The 20,509-nt window shown below is 64.3% G+C and overlaps 2 protein-coding genes across 4 annotated transcripts; one reads left to right on the forward strand and one right to left on the reverse strand.

Annotated features, from left to right (window-relative positions):
• Nucleotides 1-6,916: 6,916 nt before the first annotated feature.
• On the forward strand, nucleotides 6,917-14,674 carry RUFY4 (RUN and FYVE domain containing 4). Its single transcript, XM_037397560.1, is given in 12 exon segments — nucleotides 6,917-6,925; nucleotides 9,818-9,870; nucleotides 10,232-10,434; nucleotides 10,561-10,623; nucleotides 10,626-10,737; nucleotides 10,893-11,036; nucleotides 11,737-12,061; nucleotides 12,104-12,229; nucleotides 12,302-13,048; nucleotides 13,130-13,236; nucleotides 13,819-13,965; nucleotides 14,184-14,674. Coding segments are annotated over 12 exon segments (2,352 nt in total). The 3' UTR covers nucleotides 14,500-14,674.
• A 1,143-nt stretch (nucleotides 14,675-15,817) lies between these two features.
• LOC119152929 (C-X-C chemokine receptor type 2-like) lies at nucleotides 15,818-20,428 on the reverse strand. Of its 3 annotated transcripts, none has more exons than XM_037398731.1 (3): nucleotides 20,265-20,428; nucleotides 18,763-19,046; nucleotides 15,818-17,223 (listed from the first exon to the last, which is right to left on the reverse strand). In XM_037398731.1, the coding sequence occupies exon 3, from the start codon at nucleotides 17,216-17,218 to the stop codon at nucleotides 16,145-16,147; it is 1,074 nt and encodes a 357-aa protein (XP_037254628.1). In that variant the 5' UTR covers nucleotides 17,219-17,223; nucleotides 18,763-19,046; nucleotides 20,265-20,428; the 3' UTR covers nucleotides 15,818-16,144. The 3 variants fall into 3 exon arrangements, with proteins under 3 accessions (XP_037254628.1, XP_037254630.1, XP_037254627.1); XM_037398733.1 differs by having other exon boundaries at nucleotides 18,752-19,046; XM_037398730.1 differs by having other exon boundaries at nucleotides 18,779-19,046; nucleotides 20,265-20,426.
• Between the last annotated feature and the right edge of the window lie 81 nt (nucleotides 20,429-20,509).

Below are 20,509 nucleotides of genomic sequence, written 5' to 3' on the forward strand. Positions count from 1 at the left end.
AGTCAAAGTGTTGGGGTGCCAGGTATCTCCCTGCAAAACCTCCCTGCCTCAGTTTCCCCAGTGCACTCATGGACAGGCAGAAGGACCACACACAGGCCAGCATGCATGCATGCAAACACCCCTGGAGCTGTGAGGGTGCTGCGCCTGCTACACACAGCCTTGTGTACATGTGTCAGGGCACTGCATGTACATGCACACCGGTGAGTGTGCAAGTGTGTGCAAGCATGCACATCGCAACCAGCCACAGCAGCAGCACACACGTGGGCTGAGTTCCACGTTCCCACATGCAAATCCATGTGCAATTGTATGCACACTCATAAGTTTCTACACACACCTGCTCCCACAGGGCCACTCTCTGGTTCCTCAGCAGCCCCCAGCACTTGTGCCACCCTACAAAGTGGTGGTGGTGGTAGTCACCACCCCTACGACGAGGGGCACACAGCTATATGTATACGCATGCATGCACATGCATGTGCACAGGCGTGTCGTCACCCATCCAGCAGACGTGGGAAAAGCTCCCCGGGCTGAGAGCTCCCACGCCACAGTTGCTGGGTGACAGAGAGGCCAAACGATGCCATGAGCTCGTTTGCATATGCAAAGCAGCATCTTTGCTGCGGGGTGCCCCGGGAAGAGGCCTTGGCCCCCCGCTCCCAGGAACCCAGCCGGGATGCCCGTCTCCCACGCATTTACCCCCCACCCTGCCCTGGCACCACGTTAGCATGGGCCTGCTTCATTAACAGCAATTATCCTCGCTAGATGAAGAGCTGCCTCCCCCCTGTTCCCAACCCAAAGAGCCCCCTCTGCTTGTCCTATTGCCAACACCATCCCCATGCCAGGGGGCTGCCAACCCAGAAGCCAACTTTACGCCCCCAACTCCCTGCTGCCAGGGGGGCACCTTGCCCACCCAATGCCTTCCTGCTGGCCAGGGAACCAGCTCATCCTATGAAAAAACCCTGTCCCAGCTCCATACTGGCAGGATCCCAGTTAGCTTCCCTGCCCCCAGGGCTGGGAACTGCTGGTGGGACACATGGGGAGGCCAGGGGGCTTCTTGGGGATGTGACCTGGGTACCCAACCATGGGCACCCACCTCCAGGAGCCAGCCCCCACACGGTGCAGAGGGGGGGGTGGCACAGACATCTCTGGCCATGGGCCCTCCAACTTGCAGACACAAGGAGGCTGGAAGGGGACCCAGGTGTCCTGGGCTGGAAGAGGCACTGGGGAGAGATGCCAGATTAATCAGGAGCTGGGAGGCCTGGGTTCATTGCCCAGCACTGCAGAGAGGTGCAGCGGGGCGGGGGGCGATAACGGGGGACGGGGACGGACGGACTGGGACACCCAGTTCCCCTGAGGCTGCAAAGCTGGGGTGGGTGGGGGACACTGGGACACCTGGGTCTAGTCCTGTGGGCTTGGGGCCACTCAGCACTTCACCCCCCACTGTGCCCCGGGGCCCAGCTCATCCTGGTGACAGGGAGGGGGGATGCAGAGCCCCAAACCCCCAGCACTAACTGGACCCCCTCCCCAGTTTGCCCAGTTTCCCTCCCCTCCTGTGGGGTAGCAGAGCCTCAAACCGGGGGACTGGTGGGGGCCCCCGGCTGGTGCCGCAGGCTGGGTGGCATGGGGGACCAGCCCCCCACCCTCCCCATCCCCAACCCCACACACCCCCTCCACAGCCGCCACCACCACCCCCGGTCCAACGTCCTTGTCCTGCATCCCATTCCGGTCGCCCCCTTCATGCACCCCCAGCCCGGTGCCCACCGCCACCGCCTTCCCGGGCTGGGTCCCGCTCCGCTCCCCCCGCTCCCTGGGGCTCCTCCCGGCCCCTCTCCCGGTCCGGTCCCCCCAGCCCCACCCCGTCCGTCCGTCCCTTCTCCTCTCCGCTCGGTCCTGGTCCCCCCCCGAGCCGGTCCTGGTCCCGGTCCCGGTCCCGATCCAGCACAGCCGGCTCCCCTCGCTCCCGCTCCGCCCCGGCCCCGTGCAAACGCCCCCGCTCTGTCCCGGTCCCCCCGCAACCAGCCCCATCCACCGCCCGTCCCCGGGACCAGCCCCGCTGCCGGGCCCCACCGCGCTGCTGTTCCGCTCCCCCCGGTGCCCCCGGTGCTCCCGGTGCGGGCGCGGCGGGCCGTACCCAGAGCAGGCAGGAGAGGCACAGCCCGGTCATGCTGCCCGCGGCGCGGCCCCCCGGCCGGCCGAGCCCCCCGGCCCCCTCGCTCCGCCCGCCCGCCCCGCCCCGCCCCGGCCCGGCCCGGCCCCTGGCCGCCCCTCCAGCCGGGGGGAGAAGGGGCACGGCAAAACCCCCCACCGACATCCCGGCCGAGGTGGCCCAGGGGGCGGCCGGGACCCCCTCACCGCAGCAGAGAGGCTGCGGGACTGGGGGGGTCAGAGCGGGCTGTGCCTTGTCCCGGCCCCCCTCTTCCCCCGCACACATTTGGGATCCATTTCCTCCGCTGACCCGGGGGGCACCCGCCACCCCCTCACTCCATCCCTCCTCAGGCCTCCAGCGGGTCCTGAGGCAGGGTGTCCTGTCCCCCCCATCCCCCCCAGCTGTGTCCCCTGGGTGGTCCCAGGATAGGAGACAGGGAGGGATGGGCGGACATCCATGCACCGAGCCGGGGGGGCCTCAGCCAGGGGGAACAACTTCCAAGCAGGATGGACAGTGGCTTGGCTTGGCTTGGCTTGGCTTGGCTTGGCAGTCCGTGGCCCTGACGGGGGTGGGTTCTGCAGGGGAGTACCCCAGCCCTTCCTGGGGTGGCTTGGCCAGGCAGCACACGGTCCCCCCACACCAGCACTGACTCCAGCTCCAGCGTGGAAACTTGTGCTCAACTGGCCATGACCACGAGGGAGTGAGTCAGGGTGGGGGACGCGCCGGCGGGAAGGACACGCAAGCAGGACAAGCCACAGCCGGTATGGGGACCTGGGCACGGTGGGGACGTGGGCACTGTAATGCCCCCGCTCCTCATGCCTCAGTTTCCCATCTATAAATTGCATACAGCTGCCAGCCCGGAGAGGAAGGGCAGGGTGGGATGGGGGAGCTGCCCTTCCCAGGCACTGGGGTGGTAATCTGACCCCCTCAAACTGCAGCATCCCCCCCCAAATATATCCCCAGCCCAACACTCTCTGCACCACTGCTTCAATATGCCCATGGTAGGAGTACCCCTGTGGGAGTGTGCTAGCTTGGACAGGGGACAGATGGGGACAGCACCCCCGTTCCCCCATGACAACCAGGCCCAGGGAGAGAGGCTGGGGGGCCTGATCCTGCTCACAGCACTAAACAGGCAGAGAGTGCCCATCCATGCACACAGGCACAAGGCGCACGCATGCACGCACGCACACACGTCATTATAGCTGTCATTAATCAAACCTCGTTACTGCCCACAAATGAAAGCCCCAGTGGAGAGGGGTGTCCCCACCCCCCCCATAAATCACCCCCTCTCGTTCAGTGCCATGACAAGCCCGGGCCCCTCAGAAGGGCAGGGACAAGGGTCATGCAACAGGGACAGGGTAGCCACAAGGGACACTGCCAGTGAGCATCATTTAGGGCTTGTTTTCTCAGCAGGGTGTGGGGGGACACAGACAAGGGCACTTAGCCCAGGGATACCCCCCCATGGGTACCACTGGTGTGGGCATGTACCCCCAGTGCAAGGCCAGCCTTGGCAGCAGTCTTTTGTGTGTCCCCTCCTGGAGCTACCATGTCCCCAGAGGCCCCCACACCTTCCAGCAGAGCTGTCCCCACACTGCCCTTGGGTGCACAGGGCACACACATGTTGCAGACACACCCTCATTGTGTACACACTGGGGCACACTCACACACACCACACATACAGCCCATGTCACGTGTGGCAGGTGGGCACCCGTGGAGGGGGCCATCTGGGCGCAGGATGGGCTGGGGAGCACCCCTCTAACAGCTCACACCAGCGCCAAGCCCCACTGCCACTGCACCCAGCACACACACATATGCCGGGGGCACGCACACGCACCCACGCAGGGACACACACCCCATGGCAGCTCCCCAGAGACCTGCTGTGCACCCACACCCACACGAGCTGCAGTTCGCTTTCACGCTTGTCCCACCTGCACACTTGTGAACACACACATGCACAAGCAGGCATGTGTTACACATGAGTCCCTGTTCTCAGACCATATCGGGGACACATGGACACAGGGCCACACAACTGCCTCCCCACACCTCATCAGTGCCACCCACAGCCCTGAGCACACACACACACCCCCCATGCTCCCAGCAGCTCACGGTCCTACATCCCCAGCATGTGCTGGGGTGCCCAGGCAGCCAGGGGCCTCTCCCTCCTCCAGGCTGGGTCCCTGCCTTGGCACATACTGGCCTGCAGTGACACTCCCCCAGGCACTGTCCAGAGGTGGCTTTGGCACCTGCCTTGCTGGCACAGTGCAGCCGGAGCGGCCCATGCCATCCCACCAGCCATGGGGCAGCTTCCCAAAGGTTAAGGAACAAAGTGAGGGTGGTGCAGTGGGAGCCCCGCGTCCTCCACCAGCCTCTCCCCTCCCTGCCTCAGTTTCCCCAGCATGGGTAGCAGAGCAGGATGGGTCCCCACACCAGGCACTGCATGGGCACAGGGATCTCCCATGTGGGACAGTCCTTTGGCACAGGGATCCCACACACACCAGGTGCCGATGGGCACAGAGATGCCCCATGCCAGTTGCTTGTGGACATGGGGGTCCCTCATGCTGGGCGCTTCTCTGGGCACAGGGATCCCACCCAAACTGATGACTTTACGGGCACAGAGCTTTCCAGTGCCAAGTGCTTACAGGCACAGTGATCCCACATGCTGGGCACTTTATGGGCACAGGGATCCCACATGCTGGGTCCTTTATGGGCACAGGGGTCCCCCTGTTGTGAGTGCTGTAAAGACACAGGGACACCCCCCACCTCTGCATTCACTCTGTAAGGACACTGGAGGAGCCCAGCAGATCCCTTCTCATGAAATGCTGTACAGCAGATCCCAGCAGACCCCCTCCAGCTGGGCACTGCAAGGGCCCGCAGGTGCGGGTTACATGGGACAGGGCTGGGGGCAGAGGGTCACAGTGCCACGCTGTGGGGGGACACAAGGAGGGACAAAGGACATGCCCAGCACCCTGGCATGCATATGCTCGGTTTAACCCACCGCTGCCCACACGAGGCAGGGCCAGTGCCAGCCTGTACCCCCCTCCCCCTGCACCCACCGGAGCCCACCCCATCTCCATGCCCCCCCTGCAGACCCTAACCCTAACGCAGTGCCCGGCGGTGCCTGCTTACCTCCCGGCGGCGGCAGGCACGGAGGGGCAGGAGGCAGGACACCAAGGACTTCCCCCAGCGAACCAAGGTGACAAAGCACCAGCTCAGCCGGGTCATGGTGCCCCTGCCCGGGGGTCACCCGGCCGGTGGGGTGCGCAGGGCCGATCCCTGCCCACGGCGCACTCGGGGGGACGGCCGAACCCAGCCGTGCCTCTCCCCGGCTGCAACAAGGTCCGGTGCCCGGGCAGTGCCCAGGAGGTGCCCGGCGGTGGGCACGGGGCCGCGCGGCGACGGGCTGGGGGGCTGCGGTCCCACCGGGCCCTCTCCCCCCGCCGGTCCCCCAGCGTCGCCTGCGCGCTGGCAGCCAGGCAGGGAGCACCGTGCCCGCCCATGTCCTGCAGTGCTTGGGTAGGAGCCAGCTCCGCCACGCTCCCCCTCCTCCGCCGCCTCCTCCTCCTCTCTGCACACGGGGCTCGGCGCCCCCCGGGCTCCCCTGCCTGCCCCCGGGCACGGCATCCCCTGGGGTGGACGCCAGACCCCAACAGCTGCCCCCTCTCCAGCCCCCTCTGGTTTGGAGCTGGAGGAGCCCGGACACCTGGGTTCGGTCACAGCTCAACCCGCGACTCCCCACCCCGACACTGCCTCAGTTTCCATGCAGAACCCCCTGCCCACCCTAAACCCTAAATGGCAGTGCTTGCACATGGAGGGACTTCCCTGCCCCTCTGCCAGCCCCCCTGGCACCCCACTAAGCCTCTCTCCTTCCCAAGAAGCCTGAGGACACATTCAGGGACCCCCCATCCAGCCCCCTCCATTGGGGTCCCCTCTCCAAAGGGTGCCTGGCTGATGGACCACGCCGTGGGCACGGTGTTATCCAGGGGACCCCCTTGCCACAGGACACCCCCACACAGCTGTGGGCACCCCCACCCTACCACAAGGTTTACACAGGGCAGGGGGACAAGGTGCACCCACACAGACACCCATTGCAGTGGTGCCAAGGGGGGCTGGCGGCAGCATCCCCAGATGCCACTGCGATGCGGCAGTGATGCTGGGCAAGGACCTGTCCCTGTGGGGTGGCTGCCAGTGCCAGCGCCCAAGCGTGGGCAGCAGCCATGCCAGGCCTGAGTACTAATTGCGTTTGACTCAGGAAGGCTCCTAACGAGCAGCAGTGCCAGGGAGAGACATGGCAGGCAGGGAATTCTGGGGGTCCCACACACTTCATGGCTGTCCTCCACACCCTGCCTGGCACCCTGGGGCTGGCAGAGGGCTGGCGGGCAGGGGGTGCCAGTGTATGCCAGGGTACAGCCCCCCACCCTGAGCACCAATGAGGTGACATCACTGCTGGCTCCATTGTCCCCCACCCCCATTTAATTAGCAGATGGCCCCCCAAACCCCCCCGCCGGGCAGCGCCAGGCCTGTGCAGGGCCATTAGCTTTATTGGCTGTGCTGAACAAGGGCCAGGCCTCGTTAATTGAATTGCACCCGCGCCAAGGACGGGCAGGCGTCTTCTCCCCTCCCCAGCCCCCGGCACCCTGGCCCTGGCCCTTGGCTGGGGCAAGGACAGGGGATCCTGCTGCCAGGGTGCTGCAGTGGGGTGGCACCCACCCCAGCAAGGGGTGGGCAGGGGCACAGCCCCCCTGTGGGTATCAGTGTCCTGCCCGTGGGGTGCCTGGCATGGAGCAGGTAGGTGCAACCGTGGGCATATGCATGTGTGTACATGCACACATGGGTGCCCTCAGCCCCATGCCCGTGCCTGCCACATGTATACTGCCTGCACCTACATGTGCACGCACATAGCCGTGCACACGCAGCCTGCACACAGATGCAATCTTACACATGTGTGCACACACATATGCATCTCCCTGGCACAGTGAGGTGATGCTCCACCACCCTGCCTCCATCTACCCATCCACCCCACCCCCCATCCAACGTGGGGTGCTGTGCTCCATGCCCGCAGCACCACCCACTGCGGGGTGGCATGGAGCAAGGGGGTGCTGGGGAGGCGGGGGTCACCCAGAGCACTGCCACCAGTTCCCTCGTGCCCTCTAGCTGCTCAGGGGCACCCCACGGCCCAACATAACCCCCCGCCCCCAGGAGCCGGGAGGGTGTGTGGAGGCCCAGGCTCCCGCTCAGCATCACTTCCTACTTTCGCTTTGGAGCTGAGCCGAGGCCTGGCCTGGGGGAGGCGGGTACCCCCCTGGCCCCCCGGGTGGCACAGGTAGGGGCAGTGGGTGCTGTGAGGTGGGTGCAGTGGGCAGCAGGATGTGGGGGCAGCTGGGTGTCACTGAGGGCATCCAGCAAGTTAGACAGTGCTGGGGAGCAGGATGGCAGTGGGTCCCCATGCGGGGCACTGGCAGTGTGAGCTGGCATCCCACCTGCCCCCCTGCCAGCAGATTTAGTCCCCACCGCAGAAGAAACTCACAGGACAGGGCTGGCACAACAAAGGGGGACGGGCATGGTGGCTGAGAGGCATTGCCAGGCTGGGGGCCCCCCAGGCATACATTGCAAGGGGGGGCCTTGGGTGCCCCGGGAAGAGTTTACACCCAGGCTTTGGGCTTAGGGGCATAGCCCCGATGTGGGGGCAGATGTCCAAGGGGGGCTGTGGGCCTTGCTGGAATGGGCTGCAGCTTCTGGAAGGGGGTATCTCTGTGACTAGGGGCTGTTGCCCCTGGGGGCTGTTGTGCATGGGAGGGGGAATACTGTGCTAGGGGCTGCTGCTAGCTGGGTATGGGTCCCAGACCCTGTCCCCAAAAACTGCAGAGGGGTCCCTCAAAGCACTCTCAAGCCCCATTTGCGTGCAAGGGCATCAGGGTCACCCCCAGGCCTGGCACTGTCCTTCCCCCACACCATGGGGCTACACGGAGGGACCAGCCTCACTGGACTCCTCCCCAAGACTGGCACCTCCCAAACCAGGGAGCTGGGTGTTGGGGGACCAAGCCGCGGTGCCTGATGTGATGTGGAGCTCATTGGGGGTGGCTCCTGCAGCCCCCCCAGCCTCCCACACTTCCTCCTGGCTGAGGTACAAAAGGAGAAGCAGGCAGGCACGGCGTGGGCACAGGCACACTGCAGCGTCCCCCCTGGCACCCAGCAAACACCTTGGGGCATCCCACAGCTCCCAGCCACAGGTAAGGGGCTCCTCTTCCAGGGGAAACTGAAGCATGGGCAGGGTGGGCTGGTGGGTAGATGGCTTGTCCAAGGTCATCCAAGGGCACCAGGACGGGAACTCAGGCATCAGGAGTCCCGTGTCCTGCTCTGCCTGCTGAGCCACTCTGCCATGGGGGGGTGTGGGGGGGTGGGGGTACAGAGCACTCATGCATGCTTGTGCACACTTGTGCACACACGCTCCTGCGAGCACACACGGCCCCTGCCCTGCACACACACGTGTACTCCCCCAGCCCTGTGCCCAGCCACCACCTGCTGCGGTGACAAGCCCCGGACCTGCCACCTCCATGGGCACTGTCCCTTGCCCTATCTCCAGGTTGCCACCCACCACCCCTCAAAAACACCCTACTGCATTGTGCCACCTGCCCCCCCACCCCATGGCCACAACACTCCCAAACCCCGTGCCAGCCCTATAGGCAGCATGCTGTGCCAGGGGGCTCTGCCTGGGGGGAAGATCAGTTTGGGGGGCTTCATGCTGGGGGCTGTGTGCCCCCCTTCCTCAGCCCCCCAGGATCCCCACACACTGTTCATGGTGTAAGTAAGGGAAGCGAGAGCAGAAGCAAAGGCAGTGCTTCCCCCATGCCAAACCCACATCCTGGATCCTGGGGGCTGGGGTGGAGACTCAGCCTCAGGAACCCCCTAAGGAATGGGGGCAGAGGCTGGCATCATTTTGGGACAGGGAACGTGGACAACTAAGGGGGTATGGGATGGGACACCTTTGCCCACCCCATACCCCCTACCCCATGTAGTGGGGAAGATGTGGGCAGGGAAAGGGGGTGTCTGAGCTCACCACCTCTTACCTTAAGCAGGCAGCTCTGGGGTGGAGCTGGGGGGGCAGACCCTTTTCTTGGGGCAGAGAGTTTGGGGGTGCCAGGTGAGTGCCAGCCTGGCACTTCTCAGTGCTGCCCCTGCCTTTGCAGACCCCCGGGGACAGCCATGGCAGGAGACGGGGAGCTCAACCGTATCATCAAGGACCTGCACAGTAAGTGTGCCAGCCTGTCCCCTGACAGTGTGTCCCCTGCATGGCACATCCCACCCTGGCTGTGCCGGGTCCCTCCTCACATCCAGCCCATGGAGCAGCAGAGCGGTCACTGCCAGGGGTGCTCCAGAGCCCCCCAGTGCCAGCCCTGCTACTGCCACCTGCTCCCATCCTCGCCATCAGCCCCAGGAGACCAGCAGTGCCCAGTGGGTACCTGTGTCCCTCGCTCCCCAGTTTCATCCCAGGGCAGTTCCTCTTTCACCCGCTGGCAGAAATCCCCAGGGCTGGGAGCTGGGAGGTGACGAGGAGCTGGGGTGGGATGGGGCAGGGTGCCCACTGCCTGGGCAGGGCTGTGCCAGCTCAGCTCTGCCATCCTGCAGAGACTGTGGACGAGCTGAACCGCAGCTACCGGGAGCAGAACCTGCCAGTGACAGACGGGAGCCGGGAGTTGCACAGCCTCTGTGCCCAGCTGGAGTTCCTCCTTCAGGTACTGCTGCTCATCTGTCCCTGTCACTCCCTGCCTCAGTTTCCCCTGGGGCACAGTTGAGAGCAGACGGGTCCCCATGCTGGCTGTTTCAGGGGGCTGAGATGACCCCAGCTGGCTTTGTCCAGCCCTGGGCATCCCCAGCCATGTAAGCACCTGGATCAGGCTCATCCATGTCTGCATGTGTAATTGCACATACTGCAAAAGGGAAACTGAGGCACAGAGCCAGCAAAGAGGAGACAGCCAGGGGACACTGAGACTCATTCTGCTGGGGAAGCTGGCTGGATCCCAGCCCCACAGGGGACACATTGAGGGGACAGGGGACTCCCCCAAATAAGCAAGCCCAAGTTTGTGTCTCTGCCAGTTTGACCTCAAGGAGAAGAAGAGCTTCTTTGGGCAGCGCAAGGACTATTGGGATTTCTTGTGCCAGGGCCTGGCACAGCGCCGGCAGGAGCACGAGGGCATTCGCTTCGTCACCTCCCTGGACAAGGTGGGCATGGGCTGGCAGGGCACCTGGGGGCTTGCACACGCACACGTGTGTGCGCTTCTGCTTGTGGGTGCATATGCGTTTGTGCACCAGCACACACTCACTTGGGTACCAAGGGTTCACCCACTGGCACTATAATGGGTTTTCTCCCCTCTGGGGTCTCCGCTGCCCCCCAGCCCTGTCCCTGGAGGCCCTGTTCCCCCCAGTAGGCTGGGGGGGTTGGCGTGGAGGGGGCAGACTGGCATGGCAGTGCTGGATAACCCCTTCTCCCCGCAGCTGAAGACCCCCGTGGGCAGGGGCCGAGCCTTCCTGCGGTACTGCCTGGTGCACCAGCAGCTGGCAGAGTCCCTGCAGCTCTGCCTCCTCGACACTGAGAACCTCCGGTGAGAGCAGGGGCACAGGCAGGAGATGTTCATGGTGCTGGTGGGCACAGCCAGGGCGGGCAGCACCCTGCAGCATCCAGTCAGTAAGGGTGCTGCAAGGTGCATGTGCTCGCCCGGGGCACAGAGGAGTTCATGAGCTCATTTTGTGTATGCAGTGAGTGGTACTACGCCCGCAGTCCCTTCCTGAGCCCCCAGCGCCGGGCCGAGATCCTGGGCAGCCTCTACGAGCTGGACTGTGTCACCTTCCACCTGGCCCTGCACAGGGCTGACCTGGACACTGCTTGGCCCATGTTCTCTGAGTGAGCCTGGGGACACAGGGGGCACCGGGGACATCAAGGGTGCTGGGGATGTCAGGGGCACCTGGGGTTCAGCATAACGAAGCAGCACGCAGGCGTTGCCCCACCATCTGGGACCCCATGTGCCACCCTAGCTGTGCCAGCCCTCCATACATGGCCCCAGGCAGGCACAGACACTTGTGCCAGCATGCATGCTATGCCTGTGCCTATGAACATGTCACATGTGCCTGCACACACACCCCCCCCCCCGTCCTCTGCCAAGTACATGCCCAGGCACAGATCTGCTGCAACACCGTGACACTGTGACATCTGAGACATGGGGGCATATGTGTATGTGTGCACACCTTTGCCCCCAGGCACACTTGCAGGAGGGCATTCGCAGATGCAGCCACTCCAGCACACTCACACCTGTTCTGCTGCTTACACACTCATGTGCATGCGCTGCCAAAAGCACACATGCAGCCCCCAATTTCCCACTGCAGCCTCCATGGGGTCTCTGGGTGCCACCTGTTCTGTGGGTGCCCAGGCTGGTAGCACCAGCATCCCTGATCCCCTGTCACCAGGTGCCACCCAGCGTCACCAGCCCTGCTGCACTCCCCATCCCCAATGCCTGGCTCATGCCCAGGGAGCTCGAAGGGAGGGTGGTGGCGCCCTGCTCAGCCTGGGAGTGACCTGGTGGCCCTGAGCCCTATGTCCCCTCTAGGACACTGGTACGGCCCAGCCCGGTGGCCGGGAGCAGCCTGGCAAAGACGGCCCTGCAGACAGATGATACTTGCACCGGGATGCATGGATGGCCCAATGGCATTACCCATCCCACCGTGGCACACGGTGGGGTGCCAGCCCACCCATGCCCACCTGCCTTGGCTGCCCTGCAGGTAGGGGATGCAGAGGCGGAGGATGCGGAGGAGGATGTGGAGGTGAAGAAGGATGTGAAAGAGGAGGTGGAGAAGGATGATGATGATGATGAGGAGGTAAAGGATGTGAACGTGGAGGTGAAGAAGGATGTGGAAGAGGATGAAGAAGAGGAGGTGGAGAAGGATGAGGAGGAGGATGGGGAGGAGGTAGAGGAGGTGGAGGTGGAGGAGGGCATGGAAGAGGAGGTGGAGGAGGATGAGGAAGAGAAGGTAGAGGACGTGGATGTGGAGGAGGAAGAGGAGGTGGACGAGGATGTGGAAGAGGAGGTGGAGGAGGAGGAGGTAGAGGACATGGAAGAGGAGGATGAAGAGGACATGGAGGAGGAGGAGGTTGAGGACGTGGATGTGGAGGAGGACGTGGCAGAGGAGGAGGATGTGGAAGAGGACGATGAAGAGGAGGACGAGAAGGAGCTGGAGGACACGGGTGCAGAGGAGCTGGAGGCCGCCCGTGGCGCTGGCCGCGCACCCCAGCCTGACGGTGACTGGGAGCCCGGCACGTCCCCGCCGCCCGGCACGGGGTGCGCGCCGGGCTCCACGCCACCGGTGCCCGGGCAGGACGGCAGGACGGCGGCGTCCCTGCGGGCGCTGGTGTCGCGGCTGCGGGCCGAGCTGGGGCAGCGGGAGGCAGCGGCGCGGGCGCTGGCGGCCCGGCTGGCGCGGGCGGAGCGGCGGCACCAGCGGCGGGAGCGGGGCAGCGCCCGGCGGGCCCAGCTGCGGGCGCGGGAGGCCGAGGCGCTGCGGGAGACCAACGCCTTCCTGGGGCGGGCGCTGGCGGCGGCGGGGCCGGGCGGCGGCGCGGGGGCGCTGGCGCGGGCGCAGGAGGAGGCGCGGCGCTGGCGGGAGGTGGCGGAGGCGCGGGGCGCCCGGCTGGCCGCGGCGCTGGCGGAGGCGGCGGCGCTGGCGTCGCGCCTGCGGGAGTGCCGGGCGGCGCTGGCGGCGGCGGGGCGGCCGGCCGTGCTGGAGGGTGCCGGTGCCCCGGCCGAGGTGGCCGCCGTGGAGGAGGCGCTGCGGCGGGCGCTGGAGCTCGCCCGAGGCCCCCAGGAACCCCCCCCGGAGCCCCAGGTGGAGGGGGAGCCCGGCACGGCCGCCGACATGGCCATGGTATGGGGCAAGCCCGAGGGGACCCCACGGGGGGTGTGGGGGGGTGGGGTTGGCAAGGGTTGAGCCCCCGCTCTCCCACAGCGCCTGGCCACCTTGGCCACCGCGGCGCGCGAGGAGGCCCGGCAGAGCCGGGAGCAAGTCCAGGCGCAGCGGCAGGAGGTGGCGCAGCTGCGGGAGCAGCTCGGCAGGTCAGGCGGGGACCCCCTGCTCCCATCACCCCGCAGCAGGTCCCCCCCATCCGCACCGGCCACAAAGTTTCCCCTGGGACGCCCACCGTACCCCACTTGGACCCAGGGGAGCAGCAGCTGGGGATGGGCAGGGGAAGGGAGGGAAGGATTTGGGGAGGGAGGGCTGGAGAGAGGAGGGCACTGTGGGCCTGCTACATAGGTGGGTGCACAGAGGGGTAGAAGAATGAACTTGGCATGAGTAGGTGGATGGAGGGATGTATTTGGGGTGAATAACTTGATGGGCGGGTACACGGGGGGATGAAGTTGGGACTAGTAGGATGGAGGAACAGAGGAATGAATCTGGGGTGTGTAGATGGATGGGTGGGTGGGCAGAAGGCCAGAGGGATGGATGTGGGGAAGGACAGATGAGCAGCTGGGAAACAGATGGGTGGCTGGCCCTGCAGATGGCAAGGTGGCTGTGGGGATAGGAAGCCAGCTTGGGGATGGATAGGCAGCAGATACAGGGAGGGAGGGATGCGAGTATGGATGGAGAGATGGTCAGCTGTGTGACAGGGAGACGATCTCCCCGCTGCCCTGCCCCAGGGCTCGGCAGGATGGTGAGCGCTGGGCATCGGCGCTGCAGCGGGCGCAGAGGGAGGCCCTGGAGCGGGAGGCCACACGGGGTGCCGAGCAGGCACGGCAGCAGGAGCTCATCCGCGACATGAAGGGACGGCTGCTGGAGCTGCTGCGGTGAGAGCCCCAGGGATCCCACTGGTGTAGGGCCATGTGTGGGCAGGGGAGTCCAGACCCCTTTGCCCAGAGGAGGGCACCAGAGCCCAGGCAAATTCATTCTGCTCACCACCTCAGGAGACTTACGTGCCCACCTTGGGTCTGGGGTGCCAGGGCGTGCTCCTGGACCTCCACCACCTGGCGTGTTCCTGCCAGGGCTGATTTGTTGCCTCCCGCAGGGAGAAGGATGCCCTGTGGCAGAAGACGGAAGGCATCAACACCCCAAAGCCCAGCCCGGCACCCCATGATGCAGGGCTGTGCGCCCGCTGCCACAAGGATTTCCGACTCCTCTCCCGGCGGTACAACTGCAGGTGGGCTGTGGCAGGCACCAGGAGGGGGGCACCAGCATGGCACCACGGTGGCAGAGCTCTCACCACCCACTCTCTCAACAGGTTGTGCCAGGGCAAGGTGTGCCACACATGCTCCGTGGACGTGGGCAAGCAGGGGCGCTGCTGCCTGCTTTGTTACCAGCAAAGGCACCCACAGGCTACATGAGTCAAGCCCTTGCACCGTGCCTGGGACACCCCCTGCCCTGGCTGCCTCGTCTCAGGCTTACCAGGTACCTAGGTGTCTGGGGCCTGCAGGCAGGTCCTGCTGCCTGACATTTTGGGTTTGAGATAGGTCTTTCTTGTGGCTGGTCCACAAAAAAGAAAACAACCCATTCCTGCTACCCCTGTGCCTCCTGTGTTGTCTATCAGTCTTCATCGGATTGACCCCCAGGCTGGGCATGGGGTGGGGGAGTGCTGGCGTGGGTGTGTCTGAGCACTCCTGGGGGGAACCGTCCCCATAAGGAGTGTCCCAGCTGCAGCCAGGCTGAGCCACCATCTGCCCTGTCTGCTTCTGCCTCCCTGCTACGGGACAGGGCAGATGGCTCTTGGCCAACAGCCCTGGCTTCCTCCTGGGCTGTGAGGAACCGCTTGGGCAAGAGGTTTCCCAGCTGCAAAGGTAACGGGCAGTCCCTGTCCAGCACCCCTGCTGCTGCTGCCCAGCCCTGAGTCCCCAGGGCTCCCGGCCTGGGTTCTGGGGCACTCCAGTAGCCACCCATGAGCCAGCGCATGGATGGCTGGCACCTACTGATGCCCACATTGTTAGGGCCCCCAAGATCCTGGATCAGGGGCAATGGAGGAGCAGTATGAGACCCCTACACAGAGATGCTTGGGCACAGTGGGGCAGACACCCTGCTGCCTGGCACACAGGGTGGCAGGAGAGACCCCAGCAGGGTCACAGCCCCCTCTTCAGCTCTTCTGCCCCATGCTGGTGCCAGCCCCCATTGCCCAAGCTGGGGCGGAAGCATCCTGGTTGTGTAATGGACAGGTTCCCAGCCTTTTGCACAATGATGTCCTGGCACTGCAGTGTCAGGGGGGGCAGGGAGCACCCTGGCTGCTAGCACCCTTCAGGCAGGCGTCACAGGGCTGGCTCAGTGTCAAGAAGGGGTGCTCAGGCATCTTGCAGTGATTTGCTCCACTGTGGCTCTGATTGGGGTCAAGAAGGAGTGGCTTTGTCCCCAGGTGGGACAGATGCCACACAAGAGACCCCACACTGGGGAAATGCCAAGACCTGGCTGGGTGGATGCAGGGAGTGAGACCCGGGTCTGGGTCCCCTCTGGCCATGCACAAGATGCCGAACCCTCTGCAACAGCCTCTAAGGCAACAGCCCTTCTCTGGCTGGGCAGTGGGGTTACCCACAGCCCGCCAGGCTCAGCTGGCACCACCGCTTTGGCACTGAGGTAGAGAGCCCAGCACCCACTGTCCCTAGAGATGTGTCCCGACCCCATCCCACCATCTCACTCCCAATGGCAAAGAGGAGCCAGACCTGGGTGACCAACATGCCAACTCCTTTATTGCTGGATGGCTGTCGGCCACGAACACTGTCCCCACAGCAGGGTCGCAGAATCCCCGGAGTCACAGGCTCTGCTCCAAAGAGCAAGGAGGGTGTGCAGTGCTTGGCATCACTCCCCTGGCAATGGGGTCCTACCCCCTTGCTGCCCAAGCCCACTTCCAGCCAGGGTCCAGCATCCAGTGGTGGTCCTGCCAATCCCTGTGGCATTGCTACCTGCATCCAAGGGCGCTGGGCAAGGATACTGGGGTGTGTGGGGTGCTGAGACCTGCTGGGAGCTGTGAGGGTTGGGTCCCAGCAGGGCTCAGAGGGTGGTGGAGGTGTTGCCAGAGGTGGAGGCATAGGATGTGCGGCCATAGCGGGCCACGGCATCCTTGCTGATGAACCCACGCTGCGCAAGGATCTTGAGGAAGCTGTTGCGAAACTTCTGCCCAATAAAGGCATATATGATGGGGTTGATGCAGCTGTGAGCGAAGCCCAGAACCTGTGTGACGGAGAGGGCCGTGTCGATGCGGTTCCTCCTCTCGCAAGTCTCAGCGATGGCCCGTGTCCTCATGAGGGTATCGCTCACCAACGTGATGTTGTAGGGCAGCCAGCAGATGAGGAAGACCAGCACCACAGCGAAGATGACCTTCATGGCCCGCTGCTTCTGGGCATTCTTGGTCTGCAGGAGGGTGTGGATGGTGACACCATAGCAGAAGAGCATCACCAGGAGGGGCAGGGCAAAGCCGAAGGTCTGTGGCAGGACCCGCAGCACCACCCGCCACTTGGCCGTGTCCTCACCGCCAATGCGCTCGTAGCACACGGTGCCATTGCTGGGTGAGGGGAAAGCCTCACGGAAGAGCAGCACAGGCAGGGAGAGCAGCACGGAGAAGACCCAGATGCCCAAGCAGACAAACTTCACCCAGTGCCTCTTTTCAGTGGCAGCCCGGGTGGCGTAGACGATGGCCAGGTAGCGGTCCACACTGATGCAGGCCAGCAGCAGTATGCCGCTGTAGAAGTTGGCCTCCTGCAGCACAGAGATGGCTTTGCACATCACAGTGCCAAAGACCCACTCATGGGCTCGGTAAGCAGCCCAGAGCGGCAGGGTGAGGGCAAAGAGCAGGTCTGCCACAGCCAGGTTGAGCAGGTAGACATCGGTGACGGAGCGGCTGGTGTGGCTGGAGGTCACCACCAGTACCACCAGCCCATTTCCCACCACGCTGAGGATGAAGACGAGGCAGTAGATCACTACCACCAGGTACTTGTTGAGGACAGAGCCATCGGGCCGGCATGGGGCAGAGGAGATAGCAGTGTCAGGCATGGCTGTGTAGTCATAGGTATAGTTGTAGAGGGTGAAGAAGTTGGAGAAATCCCCATTGAAGGAGAAGGACTCCATTTAGCCTGTGGAGCACAAAGCAGCTTGAGGGTGGGGTGGGAGGATGGCATGGGCCAGGGGTGACAGTGTCTCTGGGTCCCCTGGCATTTCCATTGCCCCCCAGGTCCCTTCCCAGCCAGTGGGCAGCCCCTCTCTATCACTCTACTGCAGGTGCACACTGACCCTCATATGTCTTTTTGTACAACACCCCCAGCACCCCTCAGTCTGCCGCACTTCACTCCAACTCTGTCCCTTCATTGTCCCCCACAGAGGAAAGGGGACCCCACAGACCAGCCACCTCTTCCTGAGTTGGAGGGCTCCCTTATCAATGCAGCATCACATCCCTCCAGGAGACACCTGGCCCCTCCATCATCCCTGGGTCCCCCTGGATTGTGTGGGTCCTTCAAAATCCTCTGAGCTCTTTGAGCATCTCAGGGTCCCTCAGGCACCTCCAAAATCCTCCAAGCACCTCTGGGTCCCTCCAGCTTCTCCATCCCCTCAAGCATCACTGCTGGAGCTGCCCCTCCTGCCAGCCCAGCTGGTGGTGAGGCTGCAGTCACAGTGCATGGGGCTGGCAGCACTGAAGAATGTCTGAAGGTGGTTTCATGCCCTTCTTCCCCTGCCCTAATCCTGTCCCTGTGCGGGTGGTTTCACTGCCGGATGGAGAGACATGTCACCCTTTGCGGCTTTGAAAATATTTCACATCTCTGGTTTTCCTGTTGCTCAGCCGGGCGCTGCCAGGTGTCCCCATGTCCCCTGTGCTCAGCCACGATGTGGAAATCACAGGTGACAGTCACTCTTCCTGTCTCCTCACACGTAGGACATCCTGCTTTGTCCCTGCCTCCCCAAAGACCATTGGGTTTCAGCCTTCTTCCAGTATGGATCCAGACTCATTTCACCCCTCTGCCCCATCTCTGAGGCCCCGAGCCCCTCCAGGGCTTGGCAATGCTAGGGCTGCTTGGGAATGCCGATGGGTCAAGGTCCCCCCCGAGTGGGGCTGCCACAGGCACGGGGCACAGCCAGACACCAGTGCTTCCCCTCGGTCTATTTTTGGCTGCTTCTTTCTGCCTCCCCACTCCAAAATCACAGTGGTTCCTGCAGGACCGGGTATCCCTCAACCACTGGTACCCCACAGCCAGCCCAGCCAGGAGAACCAGCAGCACCCCATTTCCCCTCCTGACCCTGGAAGGGTTGGAGGACACTGGTGTGGCCCTGGGGGTCCCACGGGGAGGAAGGAGGGATACACCATGAGGAAGCACCCTTCCATTTCATGGCTGTGCAAGGAAATGGGAGCGGGCGCTTCTCCCCTGCAGCACCCACAGCTGATGTCCCTGGGGACCACAAGAGGTTTGCACCCCAAATGAGCTCTAAGCACAGTCCCAGGTGGCCCCACCTGCTGCCTCCCACTCCCCCTGCACCAGGCAGACCCTCAGGCAGCCAGAGCAGCCACTGTGACCCCCAGCCCAGCTGGCTCCCCACATGTGAGGGGGCTCAGCCGGGTGCTGGGGGAGCCAGCACAGCCCAAGGAAAGCCCAGATCTCCAGTGGAACACACCAGGGACTCACCACTCGCTGCCCTCACCGTTCTCCCAAATCTGGGGTCTTCTCTTGGTCCCAAGTTGGTTCTCACCGGGAAGCACCCGGGCACAGGGAAAAATCCAGGCGTCACTCCCAAAGGGCTCCGGTGCAGAGTGTGGGAGGACGTGGAGCAGCACCAGACCTGGGGGTCCTGCCAGGCCAGTCAGAAGGTCCCTCACCTGCAGCCACCACTGTGCTGCCTCCTGGCACCCCTTCCCTCCGCTGTCCGATTTATGCCACCCAGGGAGGAAGCGAGGTTGCAAAACCTTCTCCTAGCATGAAGGGGAAGTGGCAGTCAGCAGGGACCCTTCCCCGGCCCCCCCCAGGATGCTTTTGTCAGGGCCGGGGGGAGTCTGCAGCACACCCACCCACCCTACCTCAGGGTGTCCGAGCCACCCGGCAGCAGGTGACACCGGGGCACATCCAGGGGTGCCTCTCTCCCCCTGCAGCGGTGCACCCCCTGGGGGTCTCCAGCCAGGGGTCCCCACTTTGTTCCCTGGCCCCCAGTCGATGTGGAGCTCCCCTGCGAGGACTCCCTGGGTGCTGCAGCCCCCCTCGGGAGGGTGGAGGCCCTCTGGGACTGGGGGGCTTTGGTGGGCAGGCCAGTGGGCAAAGACAGGCCAGGGCTCTGTGCCTCAGTTTCCCAATGGTTGGGTCGTGCTATTCCCCATTGAGGGGGCTGGTGTTGGCGTTTTGGGGGCACAGGGGGACCCCCATTGCGGGGCTGGCTTCCTCCCCATTGAGGGGTGCAGCAGGGGACCAGAGCAGAGGAGCCCCACCCGCGTCCCTCCTGCCCTGGCTGTGCTGCGCAGAGCCGAGCCAAGTGGCGCCGTGCCACCAGGCGGAGCTGTGCCCCCATGCCAGCCCCGCAGATTCGGGGGACCCTCCCTGGCACCCCCATAACCCTGGGGCACCCTCACACCTCCGAGCACCCCTGCTGCCTTCGGGGGAAACCTGCACCGAGGGCACTCCCCGGGTACCTCTGTTCCTCCGGGGCACCCCCAAACCCTTGAGGCACCTCCATCCTCACACCTTTGGGGTGCTTGTCGGTCTTAGGGGTCCCACACTTTTGGGGCACCTCCCTTCCCTGGGGGCACACGGACAGTTGTAGTTGCACCATCATACCCCTGGGGCATCACGAGGTCACTCATATTCCCTCGGAACATCCCCAAAGGTTTGGGCACCTCCCCAGCTCCAGGGCACCCTCACAGCCCCCTTAGGGTGTCCCCACTCCCTGGGGGCACCCCACATTTTTATGGCCCTGTAACCCTGGAATCATCCAGTTCGCAGGACACACTTTTCCCCTGTGAGCACCCCCACATCCCTGGAGCACCCAGTTCTTGTGCAGACCTTCATACTCTGGGGCACGTCCACTACTTCCTGAGTTACCCCTCTATCCCTGGGGTCACCCCACACCTTTGGGGACCCCTCATACCCTAGGAACACCCCATATCCCTGGGAGCACCCCACACCTTTGGGAACCCACTCACCCCAGGCACAGCCCGTATCCCTGGGGGCACCCAGCACTTTCGGGGTCCTCCATCCTCCAGGCGCACCCCATATCCCTGGGCCCCCAAGGGGGGGCGCCCACACAGAGGATCAGCCTCAGCCCCCCGGGGCACCCCTCTGCCCCTGCCCCACGACATCGGCGGACGCCCGAGGTACCCGGTTCCCCTGACGCACTCCCCTCCCCTTCGCCCCCCCTTCCCGTCTGTCCCCCGCCGCTGGTGGGCGG

Source organism: Falco rusticolus, chromosome 8 (assembly GCF_015220075.1).
Source record: "Falco rusticolus isolate bFalRus1 chromosome 8, bFalRus1.pri, whole genome shotgun sequence".
In the NCBI taxonomy this organism is placed as follows: Eukaryota; Metazoa; Chordata; class Aves; order Falconiformes; family Falconidae; genus Falco; species Falco rusticolus.